The sequence below is a fragment of the Staurois parvus genome, unplaced genomic scaffold (genome assembly GCF_062004578.1).
Source record: "Staurois parvus isolate SC_StPar_1 unplaced genomic scaffold, SC_StPar_1.0 ptg000186l, whole genome shotgun sequence".
NCBI lineage: Eukaryota > Metazoa > Chordata > Amphibia > Anura > Ranidae > Staurois > Staurois parvus.
In genome coordinates, this window is record NW_028317982.1 from 7115001 (window position 1) to 7131229 (window position 16229).

Below are 16229 nucleotides of genomic sequence, written 5' to 3' on the forward strand. Positions count from 1 at the left end.
CCCCTCCTACGTATTTTCTTTTGACAAGGCTGGATAGGGGGCACATTTCTAAAAAAAAAAAAAAAAAAAAAGACTCAGATTCAGTGCCAGCTGGTATAGAAGTATGTTCCGGAAGGGGAGTTGGGGAACTCTGTGTAGTAGTAGGAATACAACTCCCAGGGGTAAGGGAGACTCCTTTTTAGGGTGAGAAATTTCCGTATGTATCCGAATATAGGTGAGGGTGGACCCAGGTATTTCACCTCAATTATTAGGTGATGGTTGGACCAAACTGCCAAGGGGGACATCAGAGAGGTCAGGTCTAATAGGGGATGAATTGCTAGGAGGGGTACTAGATACCTTCTTAGCTACTCCATTCCTCATGTTGGACTTATCTTTATAAGAATCATCTGTAACTTCCAAGGTCTGTTTAGGTTTTCTTTTTTCCCATTGAGGTTTGGGGGTAAGGTGAAATGGGTGATCTAGGTGGGTCTGGAGCAGTTGAGGTATGTGTTATTTTGTTTTGGAGTTTGGAAGGTATGGAAAGTACCCTCTCCTCCAGCAAAAAATACTGTTTCCATTCAAGTCAATAATATCTCTCATAAATTTCCCAAATTTATTGCTTACAAGGTCATCCTCTCTCTTTTCTTGGTGCATTTTTTCAGGGTGGTTAGCCAAGTGTTGGGGAAGTGTATTGTAGATTATTGTATAGTAAGACAGAGATCCTTGATTTTATTTTTAACGGGCTGGAATTTTTGGTCTCTTTTGGATGACTTGCATCCACTTTTCAGTACAGAATGCTGATATGTGTGACCACTGTTTAGAAAGGTCTGGGTCGAGAAAATTACATTGTTTTAGGACTCTTAGACCTCTACAGGAAATTTTAAGTAACAGGTGTTGTTCTTAGAGGAAATCATCCCACCATTGCTGGTTATCTGCAGAGATGAGATCTTCCAGTTTTTCGAAGGTTATACATTAATGATTTGTATCGGGAATTGGGAACAGTATTATTGTGTTTGAAAAAATCTGCAGGAAATGGAATAGAATTCCTCCAATGTATTTAGCTTTTTCTATATTAGAGATGAGTTCCATGCTAGGACCAAAGATACTAATAATGATTATCATATAAAGGAAGCTAGACAAGGAAGGCTGATGTACTATAATTGTATCCTAATGTCATTATGGGATTCTGTACTCTGACTTAGCCATATTATGTGTGGTTTTGCTCTCTACTTTCAGATGTTCCATTTTCTTTTGAAGCTGATGGAAGTAATAAGATGGCTGTGATGACTTCTGGGAAAGTGTCTTACTGTGTGTCCTGGGCGGTTGGGGAAAATGGAGTGCCACTAGTTCCTTCTGTGTCACAGCAAAAGAATGCTCAACGGTAAGCATACGCCACAAAAAATTATACTTATTGGCAGATAACAAATTTGAATGTTAAATTTGGCCTATATCAGGGGTGGGCAACTGTTGCCCTCCAGCTGTTGTAGAACTACAAGTCCCATGAGGCACTGCAAAACTGACAGTTACAAGCATGACTCCCAAAGGCAGATGCATGATGGGACTTGTAGTTCACCAACAGCTGGAGGGCCACAGTTGTCCACCCCTGGCCTACATTTATGTATAAAGGAAACCAACTTGAGGGAAATTATTTCCCAAAATGCTAGATGCCTGGCTGTCTTGCTGGTCTTCTTTCTTAGTACGTTCTTCATCAGTCAACCAAAATAGATATGCACATCAGGAATTCAGACTTCATTAGCTGCATGCTTTTTTCAGATAATTGACTGATAGTTTAGAAGCAAGTGCGTGGCAACTGTTATTTTCAGGAAGTCCGCAGTGGCAGCCCCATAATTTCTCCTAGTACTGTTTTCCTTTAAAGGGTAACTCTACTTTTGTGAAAATGTAAAAAAAAAAAAAAAAAGCAAATTAAAAAAAGTCGGATTGTAATTGAATGTTATTAAAAATTGACTTTCCTTTTCAATCTGCAGTGCTATAATTTTCTGTAAAATGGAAAACAATATGGCAAGCTTGAGGCATTCTGTACACAGATGGTGTACAGAATGCCCCCCCAGCAATATCATTTACTGCATGAGTGATTGGCTTACTGATTTTTCTGGAAGTTTTCACTAAGATACAAGTCAGATCTTAGGCATCCCTGGCACCAAGAGTATCCTCTTTGGTGAGATACTCCCAAAGGGAAATCCCATCTAAAGGGATGCAGACCCTGCAATTTTCCTTCATTAGAGGCCTGCAGGTGCTTCCATAGATGTTCATTTTGCATATGGACACAAACAAACAGCTTTATCTTCAGCATAACCAAAGGTAGGAATCTGCAACAAAGTTTCTTAAAATCCTTGCAATGTGCATAGATCACCTAGAAGGGAATAGTTTTTTCACAACCAAAGTGGAGTTGCTCTGTAAGCACTTGTTGACCACCCTATAGCAAATGTACTGCTACAGGGCAGCCGCTTTGTGCAAAATCACGTGTATATATACATGATTTTGCATGGGCAGCACAGTGGCTTAATGGTAAGTACTAGAGTTGCTGGTTCAAATCCCAACCACAGCACCACATGCCTGGAGTTTGCATGTTCTCCCTGTGCCTGTGTGGGTTTCCTCTGGGTACTCTGGTTTCCTCCCACACTCCAAAGACATGCTGGCAGGTTAATTAGATCCTGTCTATATTGGCCCTAGTATGTGTATGTATGAATGTGAGTTAGGGACCTTAGATTGTACGCCCCTTGAGGGTTAGGGACCGATGTGAATGTACAATACATGTATGTAAAGTGCTGCTTAAATTGACAGCACTATATAAGTACCTGAAATAAAATAAATAAATTCCCGGGCAAGGGGCTCACATGCACGCCGCCCTACCCATGCATTCATTGGCTTCCAAAAATGTCAATCACTGGGTCCCGGCCAGCGATTCATGGCTGGGACTCGGTGATTGGTGGAGCAGCTGATAGGGGACAGATCTGTGTGCCCCAGATGTTGACCTTTTCCTGTCATTAGTACAGTTTCAGGCTTTTTATTAGCACTTATCTCTGTATTAGTGTCATTGGAGATATCAGAGGCTTTTAGCTCCCACCCAGTGTCAGAATGCCTGCTGCTGTCCTTTGCTGCGTTTTTCCGCAGTTTTTTTTTTTCTGCCAGAAAATTTTTTTTTTTCTTTTTTTTTTTTTAAAACAAAAAATCCAAAAAACGCCGGTTTGCAGTGTTTTACCACGTTTTGCCATGTTTTTCAGCATTAGAGCGTTTTTACAGCTAAAAAACTCCTCTAGAAACCCACTAGTCCTGTTTTTTTTTTTTCCAGCCAAAAATTGCTGATTACAGTCTATGTGTGCATGAACACACAGGATAACATGCTGTAAAAACGTCAAGTATGCATGAGGGCTAAGAAGCAGCCCTGATCCTTCATTTTCTGCTGATCATTACTCAGCACTTCAGTTCAGATCTCTGTTGTGCACACCTGACCTCAATAATGAACTTTAAAGCATGGCCAAAACTTAAAGCATGTGACTGATTAATGGATAAGCCTGTTTTCTTCTGGTTTGGATAGAGTTGTATCTGACTGTGCATACCCTGAATTAATCCTGTGTAATTTTTGGACTGTGTTTGTACTCCGCTTTTTCTGTGGTTATATCGATGATCGGCCTGTTGGTTTGTCAGTCCTAGCTACCTATACCTCTATTGAATGTGGACTCTATTTAAGACTAGTTTGTCTGTGCCTGACCTGGCCATCAGACTGCTTCTGTCTGTGGTTTCTTTGGACCATCTGTCTGACAACAGGCAGAACAGATGCTAGAACAGTGTAAATCCTCAGAGTGTCAGCTAATCTTGACAACTCCAGAATGCTCCAATGTAAGAATTACATCCAGATAAGGGGACTAGACCTAAATCTCCATAACTGTACAGTGTTAATACTATATTCTGTAGTACTGGATCTGTAGATGAGTCTTCCACTTAATATATAAACACAAATATGCTCAAAGCAACTGCAACTATAGCTCCAACTGCAATGAAGTCTGCCTCCTGCAGGGCAGGTAAGAGTTTTCAGAATCAACCAGGCAAGTCCCAGAAGAAAGACCTTTCAATTCCTACTATACTGGCATCTTTGTGGCATTGCAGGCAGATTTTATCTTGCAGCAAAGACAGAAGTTGAATTGATCTCACATTCAACCATCTTAAATGTGGAGCTTGCATGTGAAATATCAGCACATTCAAGAGAAGGTTAATAGGTGGAAGGGCTCCGAATAAAATGGCACATTACAGGTTTTGCCATGAAGTTGCTTCCCCAGCGGGAACCCAGTATTAATCCTATTTTAAATGTAGTTGTTTCTGAAAGGAAGACTCACCTTTAAGGTAATACCTTTTGTACCTTCTAGTCATTTTTTTCTATTGCAAACATTACATTTGTGGTCTTATTCACTAAGGCAATATGTGAAAGATAAAGACCTGTAGTAACCAACCGAAATTCATTCTCTATTTTTTATGGCTATTATGGTACGTTCTTCTGTAAATACTCCTTGCTATGTTCCCTGCACCGTTAATTGTAACTTCTGTTCCTATGATAGAACTTTACATAACATAGATGCTGTATCCTCAGTCGGAGCTTCTGGACTGACCGATATGAAGAAATTAGCTAAGTGGGCAGCTGAATCAAAACTCGATCCTAATGATCCCAATAATTCAGCTCTCATGCAGCTCATAACGGTGAGATACATAGATTTACTAACAGATGATACTAATACCATTGCATAGAACATTACCTAAAAAAAAAATTGTCTTTAAAACTGCAGTAAGGAGGGGGCTGGGGAGTAATGTTTACAATAATTAACTATGTCCGTACTGTGTTGACAGATCACAATATAAATTTGATACTAGATGTGTAGACTGTCTTTTCTAACAAAGGGTTAAAGATCTCAAGACTTCGGATGATAAATTGTATGTTAATGCATTAAAAAAAAAAACTACCTCTAATTGTACATTGCAAGCTATTCTGAACATTTGCAAGCTGCCTATAGAGTCGTGTATAAATCTGCTCTAAATAAACAGCTTTAAATATATATAAATTTGTATTATTTTTAGGTATGTTTTGTGAATGGAAACATGTAACAAACATATAGTGGGGAGGGTGTTCTCACATTTGTCTGTAGAAGTGGAAATACACTTTAACAACTTCTTGACCAGGCTATAGCCGAATGACAGCTACAGCACAGTCGTCCAGGTTTGGGAGGGCATCATATAACATCTTCCCACAACAAGCCCCCAGCAGCGCGCACCCGGTACTCTCTGTGATGGCTGTGTCTCCATGGTAAAAGGTCAATCACAGTGGCCTTTTACCACGTGATCAGCTGTATCCAATCATCTGATCACCCTGTAAATACATTTGCCAGTTATTGGCAGTGCTTTCCTCATGCTGTCACAACGTGAAGAAAGTACTGCCGATAACCGGCAACTGTCAAAGGAAACATCTGAACTGATCAGTGCAGCCTGAGCAGTACTGCCAATCTGTGCCCATCAGTGCCGCCTATCATTGCCATCAGTCAGTGCCCATCAGTACCGCCTATCGGTGCCCATCGTTGCCATATATCAGTGCCCAACAGTGCTGCTTATCAGTGAAGGAGAAAAAAATACCTGTTTGCAAAATTGTATAATAGAAACAAAAAAAAAATTTTTTTTTTTCTTAAATTTCAGTCTTTTTTTCATGTGTTTAGCAAAAAATAAACACCCAGTGGTGATTAAATACCACCAAAAGAAAGCTCTATTTGTGTGAAAAAAATGATAAACATTTCATATGGGTACAGTGTTGCATGACTGCGTAATTGTCATTCAAAGTGCACGAGTGCTAAAAGCTGAAAATTGGCCTGAGCAGGAAGGGGGATGAAAGTGCCCAATAGGCAAGTAGTTAAAGTGTACAATAGTCAACATCCTGTTTAGTATGCAAACTGTGTAAAATGTGCAAGTTTTAAAACTCTTGCTAAGAAAATCCTTCTCTGTTCAGAAGTTTGTTAAACTCTTTGCAACGTATGGAGCTATCCAGAGTCCCATCTGCTGCCATATTGGAACTCACACTTACTTCCTGTTGACACTTCCTGCTTCAAGTGCTGAGTGGAGGGGACTTTCTGCTATAATCACAAGATCAACCCCTATGTTATAACAAGATAAAAATATCTGGGGACAATAGTGAGTCACTTGCATGGGGGGGTGGAGTTCTGGGCATAAACATTGTTCAGATCATCTTCATTTTGCCATAACTTTTTTGAGAGTATTACAAAGAAGCCTTTTTTTGTCCATTCTGGAAAGTCCTAGCTGGCTACAAGAGAAGTAATTTTATTAAACCAAAATTACAAAAAGGCTTATGTGACAACTATGTTAGATGATATTTTTTTTTTTTTACAAGGAACTGCTCTTTGTTTAATTTGTTTTTACTTCGGTAATCCCAGATGGTGAGTGGTGGGGATGCTCAGGTGCCTGAGTTCTTCCGCCTGGAGCAACTGCAGAAAGAGTTTGATTTTGTGCCAGATGAAGATCTGAGAAGATCAAAGAGGTTCAGACTTCTGCAGCTCCGTAACCAGGAAGTGGCCGAATTTCGCAACTACAAATTGGTGCCTATAAAGGACCGTGAAATCCCAGACAGGGTCTTTGTGGTGAGAACTGTTCTAATTATATTACATATATAGCAGGATATCTGGAGATAAAATAATGATGTGGCTATAGATCCTTTTTAGGTTGCATAATGTTGAAGTTATTCCAAATATGTAAGGACGAGTAGATTTAGTACATAGTACACCACAAGGCAGCTTTAAAAAACAAAAGACCATTTTAGAGGTTTGCATTCACTGTGGGGGCCTTGTGCTTCTAACACCTATATACAAATAGAAAGATTAGGAACAGTCAGAGGCTTATTGTGACCAATCCTGCTATACAGCATGCCATGGCAGTAGATGGTTGAAGGTAGGAACTGATAGGTTATGAATTTCACAGACTTCCATTGTCCCTAAAGCCTTTTAGGAGGCTTAAGCCAGCCATAGATGGAGCGAACCTCAGCTGGTTCAGCAGGGACTGGCTGAGATTTGATCCATGTATGGACAGGCTGGTTGTACTGAAACTGATCCGTCTGATTTTTTTTTTTTTTTTTTTTTTGAATGCGATCACTACCAGTAGCAGTGATCATTGTGTTCTGCCAGCCAGGAAGGCTCCCTGCTGCCAGAACACAATAGCGCTGTGGGAGAGATTGACTGACTGTGATGGGGTAATCAAGCAATTTTCTTTTCTTCCACGTATGGTGGGACGAAAGAAAATTTATATAATCTATGACCTGCCTTAGGAAACAGGTGACCTTTATTTTAAGAATTGTAGTTTTTTTTTTCCTAAAAAAAATATAAATATCACATGTTTGACCCAATTTATATTTAGGCAAAATACAATGTAAAGCATGCAACACTGTGTATGTATAGGAATGTAAAGAGGTGCAGTTCACTTATGTACGTAAACTACAATGTTCACACTTAATAGATGTTCCAGAGCTACCTGTATTTTATCCAGGGTAGCTGTAACCTCCGCCCATTCCCAACGGTGGGGGACAGATCTATAGGTAGAACAGAATTCACAGAGGCAGTGTCCTAATGGCAGTGGAAAGCCTGTATGCAATGGCCTAAGGCCTGGGGATGTATGTCTCTCTGAACTGACTGGGTGAGTGGGAGCCAAACTCCGCTGTCAAATATGATGCAGGGATAGATGCAGGATCTTGGAGGTGGCTTCAAAGACAGAAAGTCAGTCTGTATCAGTGCTGATGTATATAATTATTTAAGCAGAGAAATTTGTGAGTTTCTCTTCTCCTGACAGTGGGAGGCAGGAGTACTGATCTCCATGAGAAAACCTGGGGTAGTATGTAACTGGGTGTCCTCCAAATGGCATGTGTTTAAGGGGAATGCTCTCTGTCAAACCAAATTATAGGTCAGCACACATATAAAAATACCTGAAATAAATTATAAATACACAATTTTTCAGTTCTTTATAAAATGCCTGAAATAAATACATAGGCCAAATTAGGTTTCGGTTACCTGTCCAATGTCCATTGCCAAATCAAACCGTTCCAGAAACGTTTGGACTTGCATAATGAGTGTTAGAGACCTCCTACCCCTGGATGTCTAATTTCCCTCTCTTTAGTTCTATGTTTTTGTTTAAATATGAATTTTTTTTTTAAATCCTTTTAGGATTATGAGAAGAAGTTGCGGGATCAAGATATAAACACTGCAGAAACTCATCTGGATTCACATAGGATTCGGGTTGCCAAGTATCTTCATAAGGTAAATTAGTATCCTTGCATGGAATATTGTAAGAAGGTTCAAGGGTATGTAGTGTCAAAATTTTTATTTTTGTTTTGACTATAAGAGGGAAGAAGTTTTTTATCACCGTTTTCTTCTTCTATGGAGAGTCCCCCTGTCTATTTGTTCTGTTGAATACTGTTACCAAGACAGAAAGTGATAAGAAATATTAAGTGTTACCATCACCAATAGAACAAAAGTAGAAGGGAAATCTTCCAAAGAGGACACATTTTCTGGTGAAAACTGTCTAAAGCTGGCCAGACAGATTTTTTTTTTTTTCTTTCAGCTTTGACAGCTAATTGCACGAATGGACAAATTCCCCTTGCCAGGCTATGGTATAATGCCCTAATGCTGATTGGATGCAGCCACTGATCAACCAACAGTTTTCTACCCAGCTACTTCAGTTATTAAATCAAAGGTTATCAAAACATGGGGGCTCATACAGCCACCCACATAGTGAATTTCAGCCAAAATCTGTACAGTATATGGCCAAATGGAGTCAAATTCCTTTCACTTTGAAGAGATTTCCTCTCACTATTTGTGGCATCTCCAAGACAGAAAGCGAAGAGAAATCTTAATAGCATACATACCAAAAATAAACGAATGGGTTTGTAACTCTACTACTAAGTGTAAATCTGGCTCTGACATCCTACAGGCTATGGACTTAACTGACCAGACATTTACACATATTGTGGCACAACTGTGTGTATATTTGATTAGGTATAGCATAAAAAAAATTACCCCCACCCCCCATTTTTCACTGAGGTTTGGAAAATTGTCAGGGCCGTTATAGTATTTTAGTGCAGATTGCTGGCATTTTGCAGCATCAAATCTTATCAGTAGGTCTTCAGATATTATCAGACCACAAATGTGATGATTGTCAAGCCCGTAAGTGCAGATTTTTTTGAAGCACCAAACCTCATTGGTAAATCTTCGAATATTAACAAACCAGTGGATGTGCTTGTCCATTTAAAATCTGATCTCCTAAGGATTTGATATCCCCATTCGTTCCCACAAACTGTGGCATTTCTTAGGTAGATGACTGAAGGTGACACATGCCATTGCTTATTTTACTTGTATCTGAGTTTGTGTACCTGACTATTCTAGAATACAACAGCTATTATCTGTCAAGATGTGCACTACTGGCAGGGATTTTTAGTTCATTAATTGTATTAACCAGCAGTGCATCCTCACAATTCACCATTGTAAGTGCCATGGATTAGTGTTGCTCTTACCAGTAGGTATCCATTTGCTTCCTCACAAGCAGCATACCACATACTGCCTTGGGCAGACAAATTTCTAGACGCAGGACTTTCTTTTTCTGCTGGAACAGTGTTCCGCCACCTCTGGCGCCTGCTCTGTGCTAGCCACTCGCTGCTGTCACTTATAAACATCAAATCCCAAGTCCTGTGTCTCCAAGTGACAGCACTGCTCTCCCAGCAGCTAACACAGAGCCCCCTGTCCTGCATATCCCCATAACAGCAGAGGAGGGAACAGGCAGAGGCATGGATGGGGGAGGTAAGAGGGTAGTACTTCAATCCTGGAGGTGCCGGCATGCCCAAAGTTTCTTTTTAAAGCCCAGTTTCGCAAAGTGCGGTCTGCACATGACCAGCTTCAGCTGGTGGGAGCAGGAGAGGTAGAGTGGTCTGATATCACCCTTCTGCTGAAGTTCTACCCACCAGCGGGCAGTAAGTGGAACAGTCTAGGCATTCTGCAGGTGCCCTCCTCTCTTCTCCCCTCTGCACAGCTAAATTCTGAGAATGAGCGCAGCACGGACCTCTGCTGTGGCATCAGAAGCAAAAGGCCAGCTTTTCCACACAGTTACATGTGTGCGCCATGCAGGGCAGTGTTCTACAGGCACGTGCATGTGCAGATGTTCCGTGCATTCCCATGCCAGCAGTCCCACTGTTATCTATTGGGAAAGAGGCTGCACAGACACAGCCACTGCTTCCAATGTGACATCCGTGTGAGCGTACAGCAGCGAAGCACCGAGGGTGAGTTCAGGGACATGCACCCACGTGGATGTCATATTGGAACACAGCGGCTGTGTCTGTGCAGACATTAATGGGACTGCCTATACGGGGAATGCATGGAACACCTGGCCTTGCACAGGGCACAGATCAAATTGCCCTGTGTGAACAAGACTGTAGGGGTTGATCTTTACTGGAGGTGGAGCAAGGATTGGGGCCACTGGGTGAGATCTGTACTGGGGTGAATATGGGGTTTTGGAGGGGGGTTTGTACTGGCTGGAGGGTTTTTTTTGTACATTTGCCTGGGCATCACTTACTCCTGACCCCTGCACTCTTTGCATTACTTATTCCTGACCCTTACACTCTGCATTACTTACTCGTGACCCTTACACTCTCTGCATTACTTACCCCGAATTCTATGCATTATGCACTTCTGACCCCTGCATTCTCTGCATTGTCCTTTGCATTACTTTAAGACCCACTTCACCACACCCACCATTTGATGTAGCATGCTTTTCCCTCGCAGGAAAGGGGGGGTTGGGGGTCGTGGTTTAGTTCCTGTACCTTTTTTTCTGTGAGAAAAAAAGCCCTGTCTAGATATAAGGTAGCTAATGCATCTGAGAAATTTCAGTTGACATTTCACCTTTTCTCCTGTTGATAGAGGAAAGATATAATTGTTAAAGTGAATCTAGCTGGGATAAAAAAGTGCCCAAGATGACAATACGGCTAAGGCACAGGCACGTTGTGGTTGGTCTTCAGGTTCTTTGGCCCAGTCTGTATGATAGACTTTGACTTACTCCTTGCACTAATCATTCAATATTTTGTTACCAAGCTAGAACCTCAAAAGGTAGTAGAGACTTTTCTATTTGAATGCCAAAGGTTAGGGCTCTGTGTACATCTTGCATGAAATCGGTACCCTGCAGGACACTGGGAACTCAATGAATACTAACACAGGTACTTGCAGGCATCACAAGGTACCTGCACTCTATCAGTATAGTTACAGTGCCTTGAAAAAGTATTCATATCCCTTAAAATTTTTCCACATTTTGTCATTTTACAACCAAAAACTTAATTGTGTTTTATTGGGATTTTATGTGATAGACCAACACAAAGTGGCTCATAATTGTGAAGTGGAAGGAAAATGATAAATGTTTTTCAAACTTTTTTACAAATAAATATCTGAAAAGTGTGGTACGCATTTGTTTTCAGCCTCCTTTGCTCTTATACCCCTAACTAAAATCTAGAGGAACCAATTGCCTTAAGAAATCACCAAATTTAGTAAATTGAGTCCACCTGTATGTAAATTAATCTCAGTATAAATGCAGCTATTTTGTGAAGCTCTCAAAGGTTTGTTAGAGAAGATTAGTGAACAAACTGCATCATGAAGGACAAGGGACACCCCAGACAGGTCAGGAATAAAGTTGTGAAGAAGTCTAAAGCAGGGTTAGGTTATAAAAAACAAAATATCCCACGCTTTGAACATCTCACAGAACACTGTTCAATCCATCGTCCAAAAATGGAAAGAGTATGCCACAACTACAATGGAAAGGTTTAGGTCCATCTAATCAGACAGAGCGTGAGCTATTTTGCAAAGAGGAATGGGTAACAATTTCTCTCTAGATGTGCAAAGCTGGTAGAGGTATCCCCAATCCAATTTTCTGTTCCTTTCCTGTGTCCATTTGAACTGCCATCAGGACAGATACCTGCTTTATCCAAAACTAAAAATAATACCAGGACATATAGGGTAGTACTTCTATAGGAAATAAAGTGCATTGAAGGGAAGCCCAACATTGGTGTGTAGGTAATTGTTTCTACTGCATTGGTATGATTATTAGACATCCAAATATATTCTTTAGAATACATATTAGTAAGAGAAATGTATTTTGTGCTGTTATCACTCCTTTTATCTTCTAATCTACAATGGTATGTGAAAGCTGAGAAGCTGGTTGGTCTGGGCCACCCCTCCTCTTGTTTTGTAGAATGGTTGGTGTAAATGCATGATTCCTTTTACATTTATTTAACGGAGTATAGCTTCTGCTCTGAAGCGTATTCTGGTACAAGGTGTATAAATAAGCCAATTTTATATATATCTCCATTGTCCTAATTCATCTCTGTACAGTTCATAGCAAGGCAAATGACTCCTGTCACATCTGATTATTCCATTCTATTTCATCAACAGATCCGGGAATCTGTGATAAACCGGTTCCTGATAGCGAAACATCATTTTATTCTATCTGATTTGGTTGTTGAAGAGGAAATCCCCAGCCTTGGGTAAGACAGGTTTGGCACACCGTAAATGTTGATAAACAAAAATAGAACACTGGAGCTCTGTGGGAAAATTACATTCTTTGCAGTCTTTCCAGCATTCCATGCCATCTTCTCCACTGTGCAGTGTATATAGCATGTCAATCATTACAATGTAAATAAACGAGTAGGGCAAGCTGTAAGGCCTGGAATTTCACTACGGTCACCTGTTACTTATTGCTATTATCTGACAAACTGCTGATATTCAAAGGCAAGTCCCACCTCTGAGGAGCTTGCTAATCATTAATAATGGCATTATCAGCCGCTGCTTTTATAGATGCAGCATTAACACTCCAATCCCCCCAACCCCCCCCAGGGAAAAAAAAACTTTTTTAAATTGATATTATACTAACAGAGGAGATATTCGTCCCTGACTTCTTTATTCTAGCATAACATGGTGGCTACAGGCCACTTTACTCCTTTGATATGCCTTTTTCTTTTTTTTTTTTTTTGTGTTTTGTTTTGTTTTTTTTATTACAGTACCCTTATTGAGGGAATAAATATGCCAATGATACATTACATAATCACTGTGAGGAGGAGACTCTGTGATTGGCAAACCCTGAAAAGGCTTATTTATTGTGGAAAACACAACCATTTTTGACTGTTTGCATTGCATGTTTTATAAATAGAACCCATAATAATTTTAAAAGAAACTGAAGCACTTCTGTGTGCCAGAGTCAGAGAATCAGATTATTAGGGTCTCCCATGAAATATCTTTTATACTGCAGTATGAATGTACAAACTGACATATGGGGGGTTATTCACAGGTGCCTTTCATGTGAATATAAGCAGTACAATTCCCCCCTATTTCCACATATATGGAGTACTTGGTTAATCTCCAAGTTAATTGGATATGAGTCTCTTGAGTCAGTCTGGAGAATTTTCATGTGTACAGGAAACCGTTCAGTGAGCGTGCCAGGAATTGAATTATACACGGTCAGTCTTTTTTTTATCATTTTTAATGCAGAGGAGTCCTTGAATTAACTTCCAGGTTTCAGGGGACTTCTTTTATTAATTACGATCTCTGCTGCTTACAGGACTACTAGCATGAACATCAGGTTGTTGATTATAAGAATAAAAAAAGAAATGTGGCATACTTCGCATACTTGACACCCAGGACTGCTCTATATGATACAATTATTTTCAGTAATAATAATGAAATTAAACTGTTGATATTGATTAGAGAAGAAATGCAGACTGGTTATAATGGTGGTCATTGTAGTGTCCCCTTACATTGGTAGTCATTGAAACCCCCTTACATTGGTGATCAGTGTTGTGCCTCACTTATATTGGTAATGGGCATAGTGCCACCCTACACTGGTGGTCATTTATGTGCTAAGTTACATTTGGGGGGTCAGTAGAGAATGGTCCTTTTTAGATTGTTGATTGATAGAGAATGGTGGTCAGCAGGAAGCATGTTCTATATAATGGTGGTCAGTGGGAAGAGTGTTCTTTATATTGGCGGTCAGTGGGGAGTGAGAATGCCCACTTACTGAGGGCTAAAAAACGGTCACTAGTGTTTGTGGTAACTTACATTAGAGGTATAAATTGCAACCTATCAACCTATGGAGGAACCGTAGCTGAGAGGCTGCACTATATTTTGTTAATAATTGTTGACAATTACATCTACAGACTTAAGTAGGGGTTTTGTCACACTTTAATTGACCGTGTAGTACTTTCATACCTATACAGTCAGTATATGTGTATAAAATGTTGCCTCTGACTCAGAAAGTGAATATAAAATAATGTTTCATAAGCAGTGATCTGTAGCAGTTAGTTACTACAGAAGCTGTCACTTACAGAATAGCCAGCACATTAAGGTGTCTGTCTTTTCACTGCTTTAGCATGCTCAGAAACAACACTGACGCGCTCATATATGAATAGTGCCCTGCTCCGCTGTCTTCAGGCCCAAACCCCCATGCCACATTATTGGCCCATCACTGTAATAGATGATCTTAATAATAGGTGACCAGTAATGAGAGCAGGATGAAACAGGCCACAGTCGATGACCAAGGGAGCATGGCGCTAATGGCATTTCTGAATGCCCCAGAATTCAGGGATGCAAGGGAGCTCTACCAGCAATGGAAAATGAGATGTACAGTAGGTACCTGGATGTGCCTGTTATTCAATGTAAGTTGCTTCTGGAAATTGGGAAATGTTTCTTAGTGTTAGTGTGCCGAGCAGAGTGTGTCATTCAGGAGTGACCTTTGCTACAGTACACAGTATCATGGTTAAAGCTTTAGAAAAAACGAATGAATGCAATTCTGTTTTCATAAAAATTAAAGAGAAGTGTAACTACTTCATCATCATTCTGGTGCCCCTTTCTTCCTTGGCCATGCAGACGCAAGCCCTAGACCAGGCCTCTAATTACCTTTGTCTTAATCTGGCTGCACTTTGTAGCTGGGGTGTTTTGGATCACAAGACTGGCTGAACTGAATTTTAAATAAAACATATTACATATATTAATTTCATATGTATATTTTGTTATTTGCCTAGAGTTTAAAATCTGAACAACTTGATTTATGTGCTGTATTAATTTGTATTTACACTCTTCTTCTGCTTTGCCTTTTGTATTAAGTTCTAGTGGCTCTGGGTATGTTATATATTGATGTTCCAACTCTTAGTTATCTGGCAATGAACCAAGAGTAGGTCTTAGCGTGAGAGCAATTTGCTGAAGCTTTGCCGTAGTTCATGTTCCATATGTATTGATTAGTTTCCCGCTTCAGCTCTCACCTCTTGGTTATTGCTTTTCTGTTATTATATAAACAAAACTGTTTCCATAAAGTTGATATAATAAAACTTATAAACTGGCATGATTCCATTACAAAATAGCTTTTGAATTTGTAAGATGAACTATATTTTCCTGATCTTTTTCCCCCCAGAAAACCTTTTTTCTTGCAAAAATAATTAAAATTTGACAATGTGTAATGAATATATAGTATATATGCTTTAACTCTTTAGAAGGGTAGACTTTTTGGAAAATGGGGCTTTCGCTGGTATAAGTCTCCGGTTTAAACTGGTGGATGCAGATTTTTCATTCCTAGAGACTGTGCAGGGTTTGAAAGCTACAGGTGTGGTAGGTATGTGTTTAACGTGGCTGTCCAATCGTGCTATATTCAGGACATACCTGCATTCTAGGCTCCCTTAATCTAATGACTAAGACCTCTCCAACCCTGCTATGCTGAATGAAAACTGCAATCCACAGTGATGTGTCAACTGGCGTCACTCTATGGCTGGGACTGTAAAAATTGTGCCGAAGTAATGCACTTTGTTCAAAGAGTGCTGGTCACAAGACACGGGCTCTCTTCTTCTTCTTTTTTTTTTTTTTTTTTTTTTTTTTCACCAAGTCTTCTAAACAGCTCTTTTATCATTAATGTTCATCAACTTTATGCTAACATTTTGTACATTAGTAACCACAGTGTCAGTCTACAGTGCATTCCTCACTGAAGTATCTGGAACAATATAATTAACATGTAATATTTAATATGTAGTTGGCTGCTAACTTGAATACTTTCATAAGCCTATTAGTTATTCATTAAACTATTACTAAAAGCATTAAAAAATTTAAAAACAAGAAATGTGTGTAAAGAGCAGTGAGCACTGGCATTACTTATTGAAAGTCTAGTCCAGAAATAGTATGTTACATTAT

At 39.8% G+C, this 16229-nt stretch overlaps 1 protein-coding gene across 1 annotated transcript in view; it reads left to right on the forward strand.

The window, feature by feature from the left end:
• Positions 1-16229, forward strand: part of CC2D2A (coiled-coil and C2 domain containing 2A) — a 153288-nt gene that overhangs the window by 86557 nt on the left and 50502 nt on the right. The window contains exons 18-22 of the mRNA XM_089677430.1: positions 1216-1360; positions 4551-4689; positions 6423-6626; positions 8196-8288; positions 12456-12547. Of these exons, the coding sequence (XP_089533556.1) occupies positions 1216-1360; positions 4551-4689; positions 6423-6626; positions 8196-8288; positions 12456-12547 (673 nt within the window). The remainder of the gene's footprint in view (positions 1-1215; positions 1361-4550; positions 4690-6422; positions 6627-8195; positions 8289-12455; positions 12548-16229) is intronic.